This window comes from Acipenser ruthenus, chromosome 25 (assembly GCF_902713425.1).
Source record: "Acipenser ruthenus chromosome 25, fAciRut3.2 maternal haplotype, whole genome shotgun sequence".
In the NCBI taxonomy this organism is placed as follows: Eukaryota; Metazoa; Chordata; class Actinopteri; order Acipenseriformes; family Acipenseridae; genus Acipenser; species Acipenser ruthenus.
In genome coordinates this window covers 21,537,401-21,553,179 of record NC_081213.1, presented here as the reverse complement: position 1 = coordinate 21,553,179, position 15,779 = coordinate 21,537,401, and the positions used below count along the sequence as shown (strand labels likewise).

Here is a 15,779-nt window from a genome sequence, read left to right as displayed (position 1 = left end):
TATTCCATGTATTAAAGGTATTAAAACAGAAGATACATTTTAAAGCTGAGAAAATAAAAACGCATGCAGAAGGACACTATGAAGTGAAACACTGGGTTTGGTGCAATATGAAGAGCATTCATTTTAATAGATTTCTTTTATAATACTGCATGTTTTGCCATTGTATTCCCTTTTTCAATACATTCAGTGAAATAGCCAGCACTATTAATATGTGTTTAATAGTGGTTGAGGTACTGTTTTGACAGCAAGTCATTAAATGCTTTTCCGCAACGTCATATAAAGATAAATAATATTCTGACTCCATCAAAACAACATGTAAATCACTGAACTATTAAATACAAAAACTCTGGGGGGAAAATGAAGACATTTCTAAAAGAAATATTTATAATTGGATTTCAGGAGTTTGGGAACACTTTTCCCCGCAATACCGTCCATGGAAAACTATATATTATAGAAAGAGAAATGAAGCACTCCCATGTCAGCCTGTACATTTCTAATCATAAGGTACTTCATGTCAGATGTAAAAAACTTCAGACCCTGGCAGTAAAACATTGCGATTGGTGATATATTTATGACTTGCTGTATAGTTCTTACAACCTTTAAAATTAACTTTCAGAGTGTGCTAAAAGGTAAATCACTGTAATAAAGAACATACAAGCAAACCCGACAAGATACTTTGACACTGTAGCTGTATTACAATATAATAATATGGTATTTGAAAGGTTAATACAAGCATGAATACATACTATACCCACAGTAAACCTGTCATAATCCCTGTTAGACTTAATTGATGGAACCATTTAGTTACTTGTGACCAGGTTGAAGCTAGGTTAAAGTCAGAACTTTATACTTTAAGATTTGTTTTCTCATATTAACATTTAAAATGTTTAATCTTGGCTCCCAAATAAGATATTTTTTTCTTAAATATCTGTAATAATTGGAGTGGCTGACTGAAAAGTGCCAACAAAGCACTAATGTAATTACAAGGAGATACCAACAGGTCAAATATATATATATATATATAAAAAAAGATTCTGCAAGTTTATCAGAGCACCCCTACCAATCTGGAAACTCTCTGCTATTATAATAGTACTGTGTGAGCCCAAAGCCTTACCAGAAATGGCAAAAACAAGGATGCAGACCAAATATTGCAAAGCAGTACCATCCGGGACTGTGGTACTGCACTACAAATGCTGAAACTTTAGATTCAGGCAATGTCCTCTACACTGAAGCCTTGAAGAATGATTTGATATTTTTCTTTTGCTGCCTTGACATTTCCATTACAGTAAATGGGTATCGGGCCTCTGTGGTCTGTTAGAGAGCATTTATCAATAAGAACAAAAAGCACAAGGAGAGGTCGACAGGGAGAGCTTTGTTATTGCTTTGACCCATCCATTGATCTTTGTCTTTAAGAACTAAACAAGGTTCTTTAGTGGTTTCAAGACATGCCATCAGGCCACTGGGAGTTTTTCTAATGCTCAGCTGCCTGTGTCAAGCGGTCGTTCACCTTTTGGCACAACGTAGTCTATCAAAGTCAAAGTTATTGATGCTAAGATTTGGGCCACACAGTGGAAGGCCAATGACCTTTCTTCTCTTCACTTTAAACGTATACAAATACAAATGTTCATGAACAATATATTGCCTCAGTTTTTCTTATGAAGACTACAGCTTTTTTTTATTTTTAGTTAACTCAATCAAAGGTGTATTAACGGTTGTCACAAGTAAGTAATGATGTTGCCGCTTGGCATCTGTTAATGATATATATATTAAACATGCATCTCAACTCTTGTCTGGCATATATTTAAATGTGTATACAAAGACAAATTAGCTGTGTTCATAAGTAAAATTGTTACAAAGCTACGGGGATCATGTGGGCTGCATGGATTGAGAAGCTGCTGTATGGAATGCTAATTACAAGACTGGGTTGCTGTTATGTTCTTCCATTTGCTCAGTGCTAGCTAGTGTGCTTTAGAAATTCTTCTGGCTGTTTTGTAAAAGTGATCGCACCATCATAATATACTGTTATTCTTATTCATACCTCATATTCCAACTCTTCTCTCTCCATTTCCTGGTGCATGCCTTCCAAGAAGTCATTTGGGTCATAATATTCATGTCCTGGTGAATGTCTATAAGAATGCATATAAAACAATCAACTGATGTGTTAATACTTCTTCTTAACACAAAAACATCAAAGTTATCCTGTTCAAGGTCAATTGAATATTTAGACAGATTTGATAGAAATTAAGTTCTGTGCCCATTCTGTTCCTTATATTATCATTAAATCTTCTACCGATTTGGTTTTATGTTTTATCATCAAGGTCATTTTGTTAATCTGAACACAAGCTTCAGAGCCTTGACTCCATTAATGTAATGACAATCCACTCTGAAATAGGGTATCAATGGCTCAATTGTACAACATAAAGAGATTTCTTTATAGGAAAATAATTGTGAATGTATGCCATTCAAACCTATAGAGCTTTAGTATCTAGAACCATTGTGATCTAACACATAATAAACATGTATAGTGAATATTTTATTTTATAATCTATATATATTTCACTTTTATCTCTATCAAGTTATTACATGGATTTAAGGAAGATTGTAATGGTTATTTCTACTGTTACCACTGAAAGGTTAGCATTGAATTCTGTCATTGACTCTTGTTGATTACACTTCTAATTTAGCAGAAGAGCTGAAACTAATATTAATTAGCCCGAATAATATTTATACATGCCCACCCAAGGTTTGGTTATCCACATAGTGTATACTGTGTAAGTGAATGTTTAATTGAACTGCATTTTTCCATTTTGTGTCCAACTATATATTTGTTTTAACAATTGCAGTGCTGTTTGCCTAATAAGTGATCCTTGAAATATGCAAGTGTATAGCAAACCCCTACTTCAAATGAAATTAAAGCTTGAAAGAATGTGGTGGCCTTTTTGAAAGAGTGTAAGGCATTCAATGTAAATGTTAAGTGTGTATAAGATTTTTGTTATGTTATGGGATCTTTTGAACAGGCCCACTTTTGTCTCAAGTGTGTGTTATAACAATTTATTCACATAATATGCTTAACATTAAGATAAGTAAGTGTTTAGAAAGCACTGAGCATAACAAGTAAAAAAAAAAGCTTCAAAGTTTCAACTTACTCTTCTGGCAACAGGTATTGCTCAAGTACTGCCACAGGTGGGGTGGGGGTGGTGCGCTTTGCAAGAGCCATGATGTGTTCAAAGGTTATGTCAGTCTGTGTGCCTGTATCCAGCAGCTGAGACTCATGGGCAGGGTTGAGCATTTTGGTTCTAGGAGCTCTTCGTAGAACTTGAACCACGATTGGCTCCTTGGCTGTTCTGAAAGCTTCTACTGCCTGTTCATGGGTCGCCTTGGACAAATCTTTACCATTGACCTGTTAAACACAGCAAAATAAAATTTGTGTTACCCTTTTAGAGCAAGTACAGTACCTATTTGGGAGAATATAAGGATGTCCTTATACTTCTGTAAATGTATAGTTTACAGTAGTTCTTGCATAATTTTACAAAGCATTGACACGTTTCTACAACGCATGATTTACTACACATTGCTAGACGTTTACCATGACAAACAGTCACAAGTGAAGATAAAAAAAGGAGCGCAATTAATTGCAAAGTTTTGTTTTAAATTAATAAAAGGTAGAACAAATTTCCATAAACATAATAATAATAATAATAAATACTACTAAGTAGAGTGCAATAATTCTGCGCTATATATGTTAAGCTCAGGTTAATCTGATTTTTTTTTTTTTTTAATATTGACCTGTCTGCCTTTAAGCTTGTCTATAGACTTTTCAGATTACAGAGTTTAGCACACCAGGGCCAGAAGTGTATTAGAATGCAAATCTGTAAACTGAATGATTGACCAAGGTTAGTTCTTTTAATTTCAATTTTCAATTTGAATAAGTTTTCTCTTAAAAAAAATAAATAGGAAAGACTTTGATAAATGCTGAATTTAATTGAAATGCTATTACTTCAGACATACAGGCAATAAGCATAGACACAACTAGACTGTACATCAATGTTCATGCTGGGAACACCTGCTTTAGCTTATCTATTGGAACACTGTTTACTTTTTGTGGTGGGAATATTTGTAGTTGTGGCCTTGAAGAGTTTTTCTCAGTAAATATTCTCACCAGGAGACACAGGCGATACAGATGGATAGAAGCCACCAGCACTTCTGATGGTCTGCTTTCTTCAGAGAAGCTCTACTAATTACCTCAGGATATGTTAACACTAAGAGCACTCGCTGGAGACCCCAATGTGAAGGCAGATATGCATCAACACCACACAACCACAGCTGCTCACTGTGAGCTTTTATCTGCTCAAACAAATGGACTTTAAACTTCAAAAACAGTACATTTTAAAAGAGCCCTTTTATAAAGCCTCTCCCTCAGGAAATTAAAAAGTGTCACGACTAGACAGTTTAGTAGTTTAATTTTGTTAATATGATCATTAGACATTTTCTTATAATCCTATCCTCTAGAAATACAGAAATATGTATATAGAACATATGTGTACAGAAATGACCAAACCTATCTTGTTGGGTAGCTCTTTTTAAATGTTGCTGGGCACCGTGGTAAAACATTGCAAATTGTACTAAATTATGGTAAATCACTGGAGCACATGGTTCATCATATGTACACATGGGGGAGGCTTTTAAAAATAGTTAACCAAGAATAAGGATGGTAAATGCAATACAGTTGTATAAGAATGGAAACAGTAAGGGAAACTGCAAAACTAACAAGCACATTTACCATGGTCAAAGGATAGTATAATACAGATTAACTTCAATGATGCAAAAGCTGTCTTTTATATACACTTTACCGGTGCCTTTAAACAGAAACAGTGGAAGTGTACACAAAACGAATTTGTAATGACTGTAATACACAAACTAACTTGTAATGGTTGTAATAATACCCAAACCATATTGCTTCTCGCAACTGATACAACTTCAATGACACATTTTACTGACCTTTCAAAGTATAATAAGTGTGCAAACAAATGTACAGTACAAATATTACTTTTTCTTTACAAACTACAGGTCTGCTTATTGTAACATTGAATAAATATGCTCAATGCAAACACTACATGCGCTGCCTCCAAATGTAATTAAATGTATCTTTGGCTCTCCTATTCAACATTTTTCTCCTGATCAAAAGTTGCTTTGAAATTAAGAAAATCAATTTTCCCACTCAATATTCTAGTTATGTTTTTTTTTTTTAAACTCTAAATTCCATGCGGCTCAGACATAATGCATACACAATAACCATGATGCACCAGTGATGATGCAGCAGAACATTCCTTTTTATTGATCAAAGTAAAAATAGAAAACTGTACTTCCACATCCAATGAACATTAAAGTCAAAGGATGATATATGATAACATGTTAATAACTCTTACTAGTTTATAAGGTCAAACTGCTGAGCAAAATGAGATATTAATTAGCATGAGCCCAGCTTTGATTAATCAAGGTCGTTACACAAACTGAAATGAGGTGCCCTCATTTAATAAAGTAATTTCTCCACAATGAAAAATATGGCCTCCCCTTGGAAATGTACTGAACACAATATTTTAACCTATGAAGATTAATTTGTGAAAAAGGCTACAGTATGTTGCTATTAAGTAGCTAATTAAACCCGGATGCGCCACTTGACACATTTAAACTGCTCCTTGGTGTTTTTACAACTCTTTCATTTTAATGGAAGATGAAAGGGATGCTATAGTTTATGATTATACCACAATTGATATTGATCCAAGAAGACTTTCTAATGGATCCTTCACTTCACAGAGAATTGCTGTATATATGTTCCTTGTCTATCATTAAAACAACGAACTATCCCGACATAAATGTTTACATACAGAATTTTTTAATTGGCATGGCAATTCGTTCTCTAATAGTTTAAAATACTGAAGCACGGCAGGATTAAAAACAAATATTGAATGTTAATTTAACAATTCAAACTAATTATAAACACTTTGAAAACAAAAGTGACAAAAACCATTAAAAAAACTGACATTACAAAGTGGATCATGCTTTCCAAATAGCGATAATGTTATACTGATAATTTTTTTTTCTGGAAATGCATGTGCTTATAAGATAATAACCTTTTTTTATAATGCTTTTTAAAAACAATAATCTATAGTATCTATCAGTGCGCTAATGTTTTTTTTTCTTCCCAGAGGAAGGGTTACAACAGAAAATATTGAACTTTTTTGTTTACCTTTTCAGCCTTCACAGGTGTAAAAGAAATTGTGTCAATGGCTCAAACAGTTTTTCTAAAATATCTTTAACTGCCTATAGGGATTTGTCAAGAGGTAATTATTAGACTAGTCCACACTAGGAGTACAGCTGTGTCAAACAATTTCATTTTTCTGAACCAGTTCACCTGAAAAGACCCTGCTTAACTGGGTACATACATAATTCATATTCACAGCTTTTAATGTATGCGTATAACCCAGGATTTAATGCAATATTTAAATGGCTTTTTACAGAATGTCCAATAGGCTTCATCTTGTGTTGATATCAATATTAACAGAAAGTCAAATAAATGGAAAATGGTACTCTTAAACTTTGAAGAGCTTTTGCGGTTGTTAATAACTAAAAGGGATTATTGCTAATCCAAGCTGGAAGGATAATTGGATCATCTAAAATGGACCCAAGTTTTACTCCTCAAACATTTAAATTGAAGAAATATTCCAGCACTTTCACACTACTTAACTAACAATTGCTTACCAGAGTCAGTGTTTTTTGTTTGGATTTTGTTCCCAGTTATTTGTAATGCAGAAAGCTGAAGCCCCTGGCAAACACCCTTTACTGACTATCACTCATTGGTTACACAATGTAACAAAGCATTCTGAAGAAGGTAAACATGAGACATCCACCAGGATATCTGGTCTTCCAACGCATATATATTAAATCTTTGTAAATTTCTGAACTTTTAATAGATATATGCACTTTAACTTACTGGTTAGAAATGGAGGCTAACGCCTCTAGTTCCTGTCACAAAACACAACATTGTGTATTCACTCTAGGACAACTTTCCTCCAAGCCTGTCTTCGTCCCTGAGCTCAGGGGAGCAATTTACAACACTATAGATCAGCTGTGTAAGATAAATGTCATGTGTGGCGAGATCTTTCTTCTGCTTACTGTCCTGGGCTTTACAACTACAGACAGTAATCATTCTCCAGGCTTCCCACTGTTTCACAAAGGCAGCACACCCTAAACAAAGCACTGCCACTCCCATTGTAGCCAGTGCCTTTCACTTGACTGAACATGGAACATGATTAGCACTTAGTTAGGGGCAGACCAATACCACTTACAGCTCAGACCTCACTTGCTAGATGGCTTCGTATAGAGAAAAGCTTGTGCTGTTATTCAATAAAAAAAAAAGTAATTTAAAGAGCTACAAGGATAAATATCATCTCATACAAACAAAGTGACATGCAGTTGGGTTACTGGGAACGGCTTATCCATTTAGACAATTACCTGTATGGTATTTTACTGGAACAGGCCTTACTGGTATCTCTTGCCTTTCAACAGAGCCTTTATCAGTATGCTACCAATTGATCCCTTTATTACCAGACCTCACAATAACGCAAAAACTTGTATTTATTTCTCAATACGTCATGCATGTGTTAGAAGTTGTTATACATTCAGCAAACCCTGAGAGTATGTAATCCAAGTTGCAATAATGATAATCCTTATGAAGCTTGCATGGTACAGTGAACTCTTAGTGTCTGGGTATCCTGTTAATACTTTCCATTCCTTTTATGTTCAGGATTTCAGATAGCATGACGTAACTGCACATTTATATAATGCAACTTTTGTTGTATGACATGTATCCCAAAGCTTTTTGTAAATAAGGCTGATTCAGGTTACTTTAGGGAAAATAAACAGCATTATCAATTTTGTTATATATAAGGTTTATACTTTAAGCTTCCCTTCAGATTATTAAGCACCTGAATCCTTTTAATATAAACTCAACACAGTGTGTCCTTTGTTAGGAAGGGCACGGTGCCATGTAAAGCTATGACTGACAGGCTGCAGAGGGGAACTGACACCTCTGAGTGAACACTGCTATATTAAACTGCTTACATTTTACTCTGACTGGCTCTTTTTGTGTAAATTTCTTTTTCTTAAAAGAATGGTAATGAGGTCTGGAACAAGGCCTTGCTTCGTTAGGGCTGACTTCAAATTTCAAATTTTTTGGGGGGGTGAAGTACCAGGGGACTTCTCGGAAACAATGCCGTGCCACTTTTCATTAAAGATATCAGGCTTGTATCATCCTGGTCAAAAATGTAATTTTTCCTGCTGTAATCCCCCTTGTTATTTCAAGAGACAGACAGCCTGTTATTCTCAGCTGGAGGTGATGTTGCATACTGTGTTCCTTACTTCAAATCTGTGCCCCAGTCAAGGTCAGAACATCAGAGATATTTCTAAACATCTCATTACACTGTTTTTAGTAAAATCATTGTTCTGGAGATAATTTAAATTATCAAACACTGCTGTACTTACACCTTGCTGCTAATTCCATTAATTTATATCGGACATAATTAAATTCTGAACACAGAGCAGCAGGTGTTAGCATTTCATGTTTTTTTTTTAATTTTTTTTTATACAGACCAAATGCCAAGGAGGCTCAGTCATCTTCTTTATAGTGGGATTCACCTTTGTTCTGCTTTCACATAATTGTGTGTAAGACATCTCTGAAACTTCTGTCCACTGGAACATCTGTTTTTGTTGCCATTATTTTAAAATGAACTGTATAACTTGTAATTGAAAAGCTATTCAGATACTGTAGGTTCATTTTGAAGTTTTATGAACTTGCAGTCATTACTCTAAAGCATTGGTCTCCTGGTCTCGGAGAGCCCCAATCCTGCAGGCTTTACATCTTTACATCATCAACGGTTAAAGATCTGGAACATGTTAACCTTGACTAATTAAGCTAATAATTGGTTCAATTAAGTAACTGAGAACTCGGTTGAAACGAAAACCAGAAGACCCTGCAGCTCTCCAGGACCAGGGCTGGAGACCCCTGCTCTAAAGAGATACCTACAGCTAGCACTTGTATATCACACACAAACCAGTAGTCTTCAATTTCTTGAAAGCCATGAAAATCCTTGGGAAGCGCAGCCTCTAAATGCTCATTCCAACTGCCCACAGATGTCTCAAGCACTCTCTATGGTCTGATACACTACTTAAGAAAATCCTTAGAATGATGCCTTTTAAGAAATAAAGAAAGCTTTACAACTTTAAAGATTTCATAGAAGATGGAGAGGCTTAAGCTTATGCCTTAAATGGAGTGTCGGAAAAAGAGTTCAAAATGTAGGTTAATTCTGGTTGCAATTGCAGTTAATCCTCCTTTTATTTTACTTTTAACAGTCTTAAGAAAAGCAATACACTTTCTGTAAGCCCGATAATGGACTTTTTCCATGTATGCATGTTATTCTTTTCAGCAATTCATGGAAACAGTTACCAAGTTAGAAGACATTTTCTTTGCTAAATTACAACACAGAAGCCTTTATATTAGCATGATGTATTATTGAAGAAGGAAGGATAAACAGCCTAAGTAAAAGTAGTTAATTAGCATGGAGAAATAAAAAAAAGAAGCCATTATGTATTCTCTTTCTTAATCTTACTTAAACGTTGGAATGGCATTTTATTATCCAGGGAGATATCAATGCAATATACAACAGCGTCACAAATCATTTATTTCAGTTATTGTTAAGTCCTTATTATTTGGTATGACTCCAAACCTTACCCAATACCAAAAAAGCTTTTCTGAAGGAGAAGTCTAAAATAGATAAGAGAAATGTGTAAATGTAGTTTTACCGACAGTCAAATAAAAGGCAATTAACAATGTATGTGTAAAAAGCTGTAGAGCAAAATCTATGAAACAGATGATGATAAAACTGTCTCAAGTCAACCTGAGGAGGCTGAGACCTTACAGAGCAGCTTGACAATAATGGGCTGTCATCCTTCATTATTACTATTCTTAGCATTAGTAATAGTATAGCAATCATTGCTATGAATACCACATGATGTAGAAAAAAAGAGCCTCATTTTGTTAAGCTATGATTTAAGACTTCACAGAAAATCCTTATACAATTTACTTTTTTTGCACAGCAGCTGTTCAGTCTTTTCAGCTAGTCTAGTTTAGTCCCAATGTACTGTGTCTTGTTCCACTGATGGCCATGCACTAACAGAACCTTCAAATTAAGTGTTTTATTCCAGTTCAGAAACGGCATTGGGAAAGGAGCAAGCATTACTCACCCAAAATATATGGATATCGCAATAAACCACTGTCCCTTGGTATGGAGAGTGAACATGTGTGTTTCAGAGTCACAGGTCATGTCCAGCTGTCAGTTTAGAGACGCATTTGTAACTGTATTTACACTTAATAATACTGCCTCTAAAGCTGTAAGAGGCTCCAATGATTAGAGGCTAGGCAAGAAGACCTGTAACCTAGTAATGAGGAATAATGGGACTATCATACAAATTAAAACGGCTACTAGGTTATATTTAATAACTCCTGAAACCCTGGTGGTGTTTCAATGTTTTATTCAGGATGTTATGTTACCGCACAATGGAAGGCATCCTTCATAGGCCCTGAACACACGTTTACACTGCACTTTGGCAAATTTGCAGTGTCACTTTCAAACAAGCCAGTTTGATATGCAAATGTTTAAACAGACACATTTCAGTGTGCATTTTTTTCAGAAAGACAGAAGCACAGCAATACAAACAAATTACACTGTGGTTCTGACGCTGTGTAATATTACACTTTATCAACATTAGAATAAACGAGAATCCTATACAATTCACATGAAGCTACTTATAGGGAGCTCCAATAGGCAGTCTTGTATGTGTGTCATGCAGCTTCCTAAATGTCTCTTAAATAAACATGGGTAAACAAAAAACAGATTTATACTTGACACCATTATCAAAATGTGCCTCCTCTGCTGATTATACCTAAGAGACGCTTCTGTAGTCATTTCCAGTGTAAAGTGAGAATCTCTGGACATGTTCCAATACCAACTGGCATAGGCAGCAAATCTATACTTGGCTACCAGGGAGATGGGCAAATGCCACTGGATACAACCCAGAGCTTTCAGCCGCTGACTGCACACATTTTCACAAGATGTGCTACCATACTTACAAGCCTTCAGGTGCTCCTGTAATATCAACATACTCACTGCTTTGAATATCAGTAACCAATGTAAGTTTTCAGTCTAAACCAGTGACCCTCTCCTGAATTATAAATGCAGAACAGAGGGGGCTTCGTTCCTTTAACTTGCACTCTGTGATTGCCTTCAAGGTTCCCTCTCTTGTCTTCTTTGCCTCAGTCGTATGTGACAGTACGGCGGTGAGAAGCCGTCTCCAATGTCTTCTCCCCTGTGGCTCCCTGCCACCTGCTTCACAGCATTAGACAGATGTGGAAATGTACAACCGTAAACCTGCCTGTTATTAAATTAACTACATTGCATTATTTCGGCTTCACCAGCACAATGTTCTTTCTTTTAACCCTACAACTGTCAAGCTTCATTACCTATTTGCAGAAGAAAGCACTATGTACAATCTGCTTAGGAAGTGCTTCTTTTGCACTGGGCACATACATGCAGTGTATACAATCTGCAATGTAATATTATCTGCTCTTATACTGAATGCAGTATTATTATTAATATTATTACAATAGCTATATTTTGTGGCAAACATATTTCTGCTGTAAGACACCATCAACCTTCTCCTAATATTGTTTTTACACTTGAAACAAATGTATTCTTTTATTTTTAATGAAGGCTGATAGACCACCTTATTGAACGATCTGTTTAGAAAACACTGTCATTTGTTGCCATATGGCTTAAATTAAATAAAGAGCAGACTCATCTCCATTCTTTGCAAGACAAAATAATATATATATATATATATATATATATATATATATATATATATATATATATATATATATATATATATATATATATTCTTATGACACAACACAATGTAAATGTCTTTCTTTTAAAAATAAATAAATAAATACCACAAATAATAAAAGCATCCAGCAACAGTAGGAATCACGATATAAATAATTCACAAATATCTATTATTTGTTGTTGGCTGGCTTGCCTTCCAGATATTACCCTGCTGTGATTCATTTGGAAGCACCACACTGGTTTTCAGAATAGGCTCAGATGGATACTGTGTACTGGGCAATCACTTGAACTTATGATAAAATAGTTACCTTGAATCAAATGTTTTGTTCATCAGGCTAATTTTGTTTTGTGTATGACACACAACTCAAATGCTTTTTTTGAGTAACTTAAGACACACACAGCATCTATAAGACGTGGTCACTAAAATGCTTAGAGATCAGCCCATTCAAATCAAATAAAAGTAAACACAAGCAGAAGTAATGCATTATTAAAGGCTAGGTCAGAAGAAACATTTCAATTACCAGTTTGTGGTAAAGTTCTAATTAAGGAAGGGGGACTTCAGAGTCACAGACGGGCGCCACAGTCATTAAAGGGCAGTTTTCTGAAGATTAAGGGTCTCCAGACTGTCAAACAGAGTTTTCGATGAACTATCTCTAATTCAGTGACTGCAAATCTATTGGAACCAGCATCTTGTTGAAGCACATACCTTCCTGCTTTGATGCAAGTGTGTTGAATTCATGACAGTTATTGAGGTCACTTGAGTGGTACTGCTTTGAGCTTTCTTGTATCTTTTAATCATTCCTCTAAAGAAAGATCCTGTTTTTGCAGAATCAGCCTTGAAGTTGCTTTAAACATTTTTTTTCCAAAGCTACACTTTAATCCTCCTCAAAGGCATGCACTTAATGCTATTATGCCATGACTACAATGAGACAATTAGGATGTAAAACCTTAATGACAATGTTACTTTTCAACTTGAATCCTAGTTTTAGGTATGGCGACTACTACACAATGAACAATACCGGTATTATTATAAATGTGCCTGTTTTTCTTGGCATCTCATCACAAATACAAATTGCTTATTGATTATCATCATAGATCCATAACTAAAAAAAAAGATACAGGTGTTTTAATAGATTTGGACAACCTTTGATTTTCAGATCAGGATATCTGTTTATGGACCATATCTTCATATTGCCATAAACTAGAAATGTTATAATGGATCTGTAAAATTCATGTTACAGCAAAAACCCTTTTGTCACCATAACATGATCACCGATACTGTGCAATACAAAGCCAGCTTGCATCACGACTGCATGGCAGGTTCTATTGATATACAGTATACACAAATGGATATGTAAGTTGGACAGTACATAACAACAACGCAAATAACTCATTGTTAGGAAGGTATTCTCCATGTATAGGTTATAATAAGGTGATAGCTTGTGTAGACGAACTCTTTCAATGAAACATGTTTAGTGGTATTACAAAAAAGATGAATTGAAAAAGATAATTGAATGTGGCAGATATTGGCTCACTGTCAACTAAACAGAAGGCTTGGCAGGAAAAGGGTTAATATTGTCTAAGCACTGATGGTTTATGAAAAATGAAAATGTCTGGTTTATTTCCTTACATTGCTTAATACACAAATTAAAATCAACATTGGATTCCTGATGCTTATGGAGGTATTGTTTGTACTAGATGGGTGAAATAATGTATATGTATATATATATATATATATATATATATATATATATATATATATATATATATATATTGTTAAAGCAAACAAATGATATGACTGGTGCAAATCTATATTTCAAGTGCTTGGTATGTAAATGTATTTTTTATTGTATGATTAAAGCGCAATAAGGTATGTGTGCAACAAGAGAGAAAACCATTGTTCTGCATCATTAAACAAAGCCCTGCAAGGAAATTGCAGGCAACATGCCAGAGTCCTTAATGAAGAGGATCTCTTTGAATTATCTGTGGATGAGGAAGGAATAAAGCCTGAGACCCCCGTATATCTGATCCTTTTTGTGCTGCTCGTCATGAGGGCTTAAGAAGCCAGGTGCACTGGACCTACAAAATTGCAATTTATTGAAGCATTAATTTCCTAGGCAAATCAAAGCTTTCACCTCCAAAAAAAAGAAAACACCACAATATCCAGGTGCTACTGTATATAAATAAGAATTTGAAAGATGTGCCCTGGGATCGCTTTCACACCTCAAATGTGTATTTTAACAGTTCATTAGACATGAAGCACAGTGTTTCAGCAGGAGCTTTCTTAATTGGAAATGCCCAGACTCCAAGAGGAGGTAGCTCCACCTTGGGTTAACACAATCAATTGCATATTATAAACTTCAGGTCTAGGATTAAATAGGTCAGAGTAATTCAGGGAGGGTTACGAGTACCCTGTTGCTTTCAAAGGCTTAAAATATATATTTTGAAATGATTAGCTTTTATTATTAGTATACAGTACATAACGATGCAGTGATTGAAGATAATGCCTTAGTTACCAAGTGGAAATGACATCCAGACTGACCCTGTATTAAAAATTACATCCAGACAGTATTCTACATTAAAATGCTGGTGATAAAATGTATCCTATATATATATATATATATATATATATATATATATATATATATATATATATATACACACACACACACACCAATTGATGTTCCTCTGGTAATTGGCAAATGGAAGCATAGCATAAGACAGTCAGCATGGTGCCTCGACCATCATCCCAGTCCTTGCCAATCAAAGATGACTGACAGATCGTGTGGCACATCGTGCTGCTCGGGTACAAGTGTTCTGAGACAAACAAAGGTTTGTAAAAGGTCCATCCTTTGTTCCATCTCGTTTGACAACAGAAATAAGATTAATACAACATGGAAAACTATGCTGTCCTTTGATGACTTCTTGATCTATGGCATCTGTTGAATTTATGAGCAGGCAAACCCACTTATCATTGTAAAACCCAAACTGCAAACCTTTTAGCTAACTACTACCATAGACACTGAGTGATCAAAGCACAAGAGCTCATAGATATAATACAGACCCTTCTGGACTCTATATAATGAAAGAATCATTTTCAAATAAAGATGGTCTTTTACTAAGTGTCTTCTTATTAAGTCCCACAAGCCATAGCTATATATAGCTATTCATCTTTTTAGCATGTACCAGAATACAAATTGACATCCTCATAGTTATAACATCTGCTGGATATGTCTTTAAATTACTGCTACAGATAGGAAAATGTTCTGCTCCTAACATTTCTTTGATATATATAAAAACAAAAAAAAATCTGCCATTAACAAAACTGATATTTGTATTAACTGCTGCCCTTTCACATTTTCAAAGATTGTAATCATTTATCCCCCTTGTGGTTTTAGTATTGAATCAATGGTAATTTGTGCTGCGTTACATTTAATATGGATTCAGATAGTGCTCTGGTAGCGTCTAACACAGACCTTAAAAAAATTCCAAAAATGCATTTTCAACAAGGGGTTTGAGCTAATGCTCCCCCTACTGGTTAAAAAAAAAAAAACACATGAACTGTATTAATCACATATCCAAGAGGTTTAGTAACATATTTAACACATAATTTAATCAATACAATCATGTGCAAATTCCATACGATTACATTCTTTTTTTTAAAAAAATAATTATACAAGAATCTCCACTATTGACTCAAACTCTTTGCTTTCAGAAGCTGCAGTTAGGTAAGTGAACAAAAGAATGTACAGTGTACAAGACAAGCGCTGGTTGTTTACTGTTGCTAAGTATATTTTAATTTCAGCAGGTAAAACTAAG

General features: G+C 34.9%; 1 protein-coding gene across 5 annotated transcripts in view; it reads right to left on the bottom strand.

Annotated features, from left to right (window-relative positions):
• Positions 1–15,779, bottom strand: part of LOC131701499 (E3 ubiquitin-protein ligase PDZRN3-B-like) — a 95,860-nt gene that overhangs the window by 5,106 nt on the left and 74,975 nt on the right. For all 5 annotated transcript variants that reach the window (XM_058999624.1, XM_058999625.1, XM_058999626.1 and 2 more), the window contains 2 exons: positions 3,147–3,400; positions 2,039–2,126 (listed from right to left, as the gene is read on the bottom strand). In XM_058999624.1, the coding sequence (XP_058855607.1) occupies positions 2,039–2,126; positions 3,147–3,400 (342 nt within the window). The remainder of the gene's footprint in view (positions 1–2,038; positions 2,127–3,146; positions 3,401–15,779) is intronic.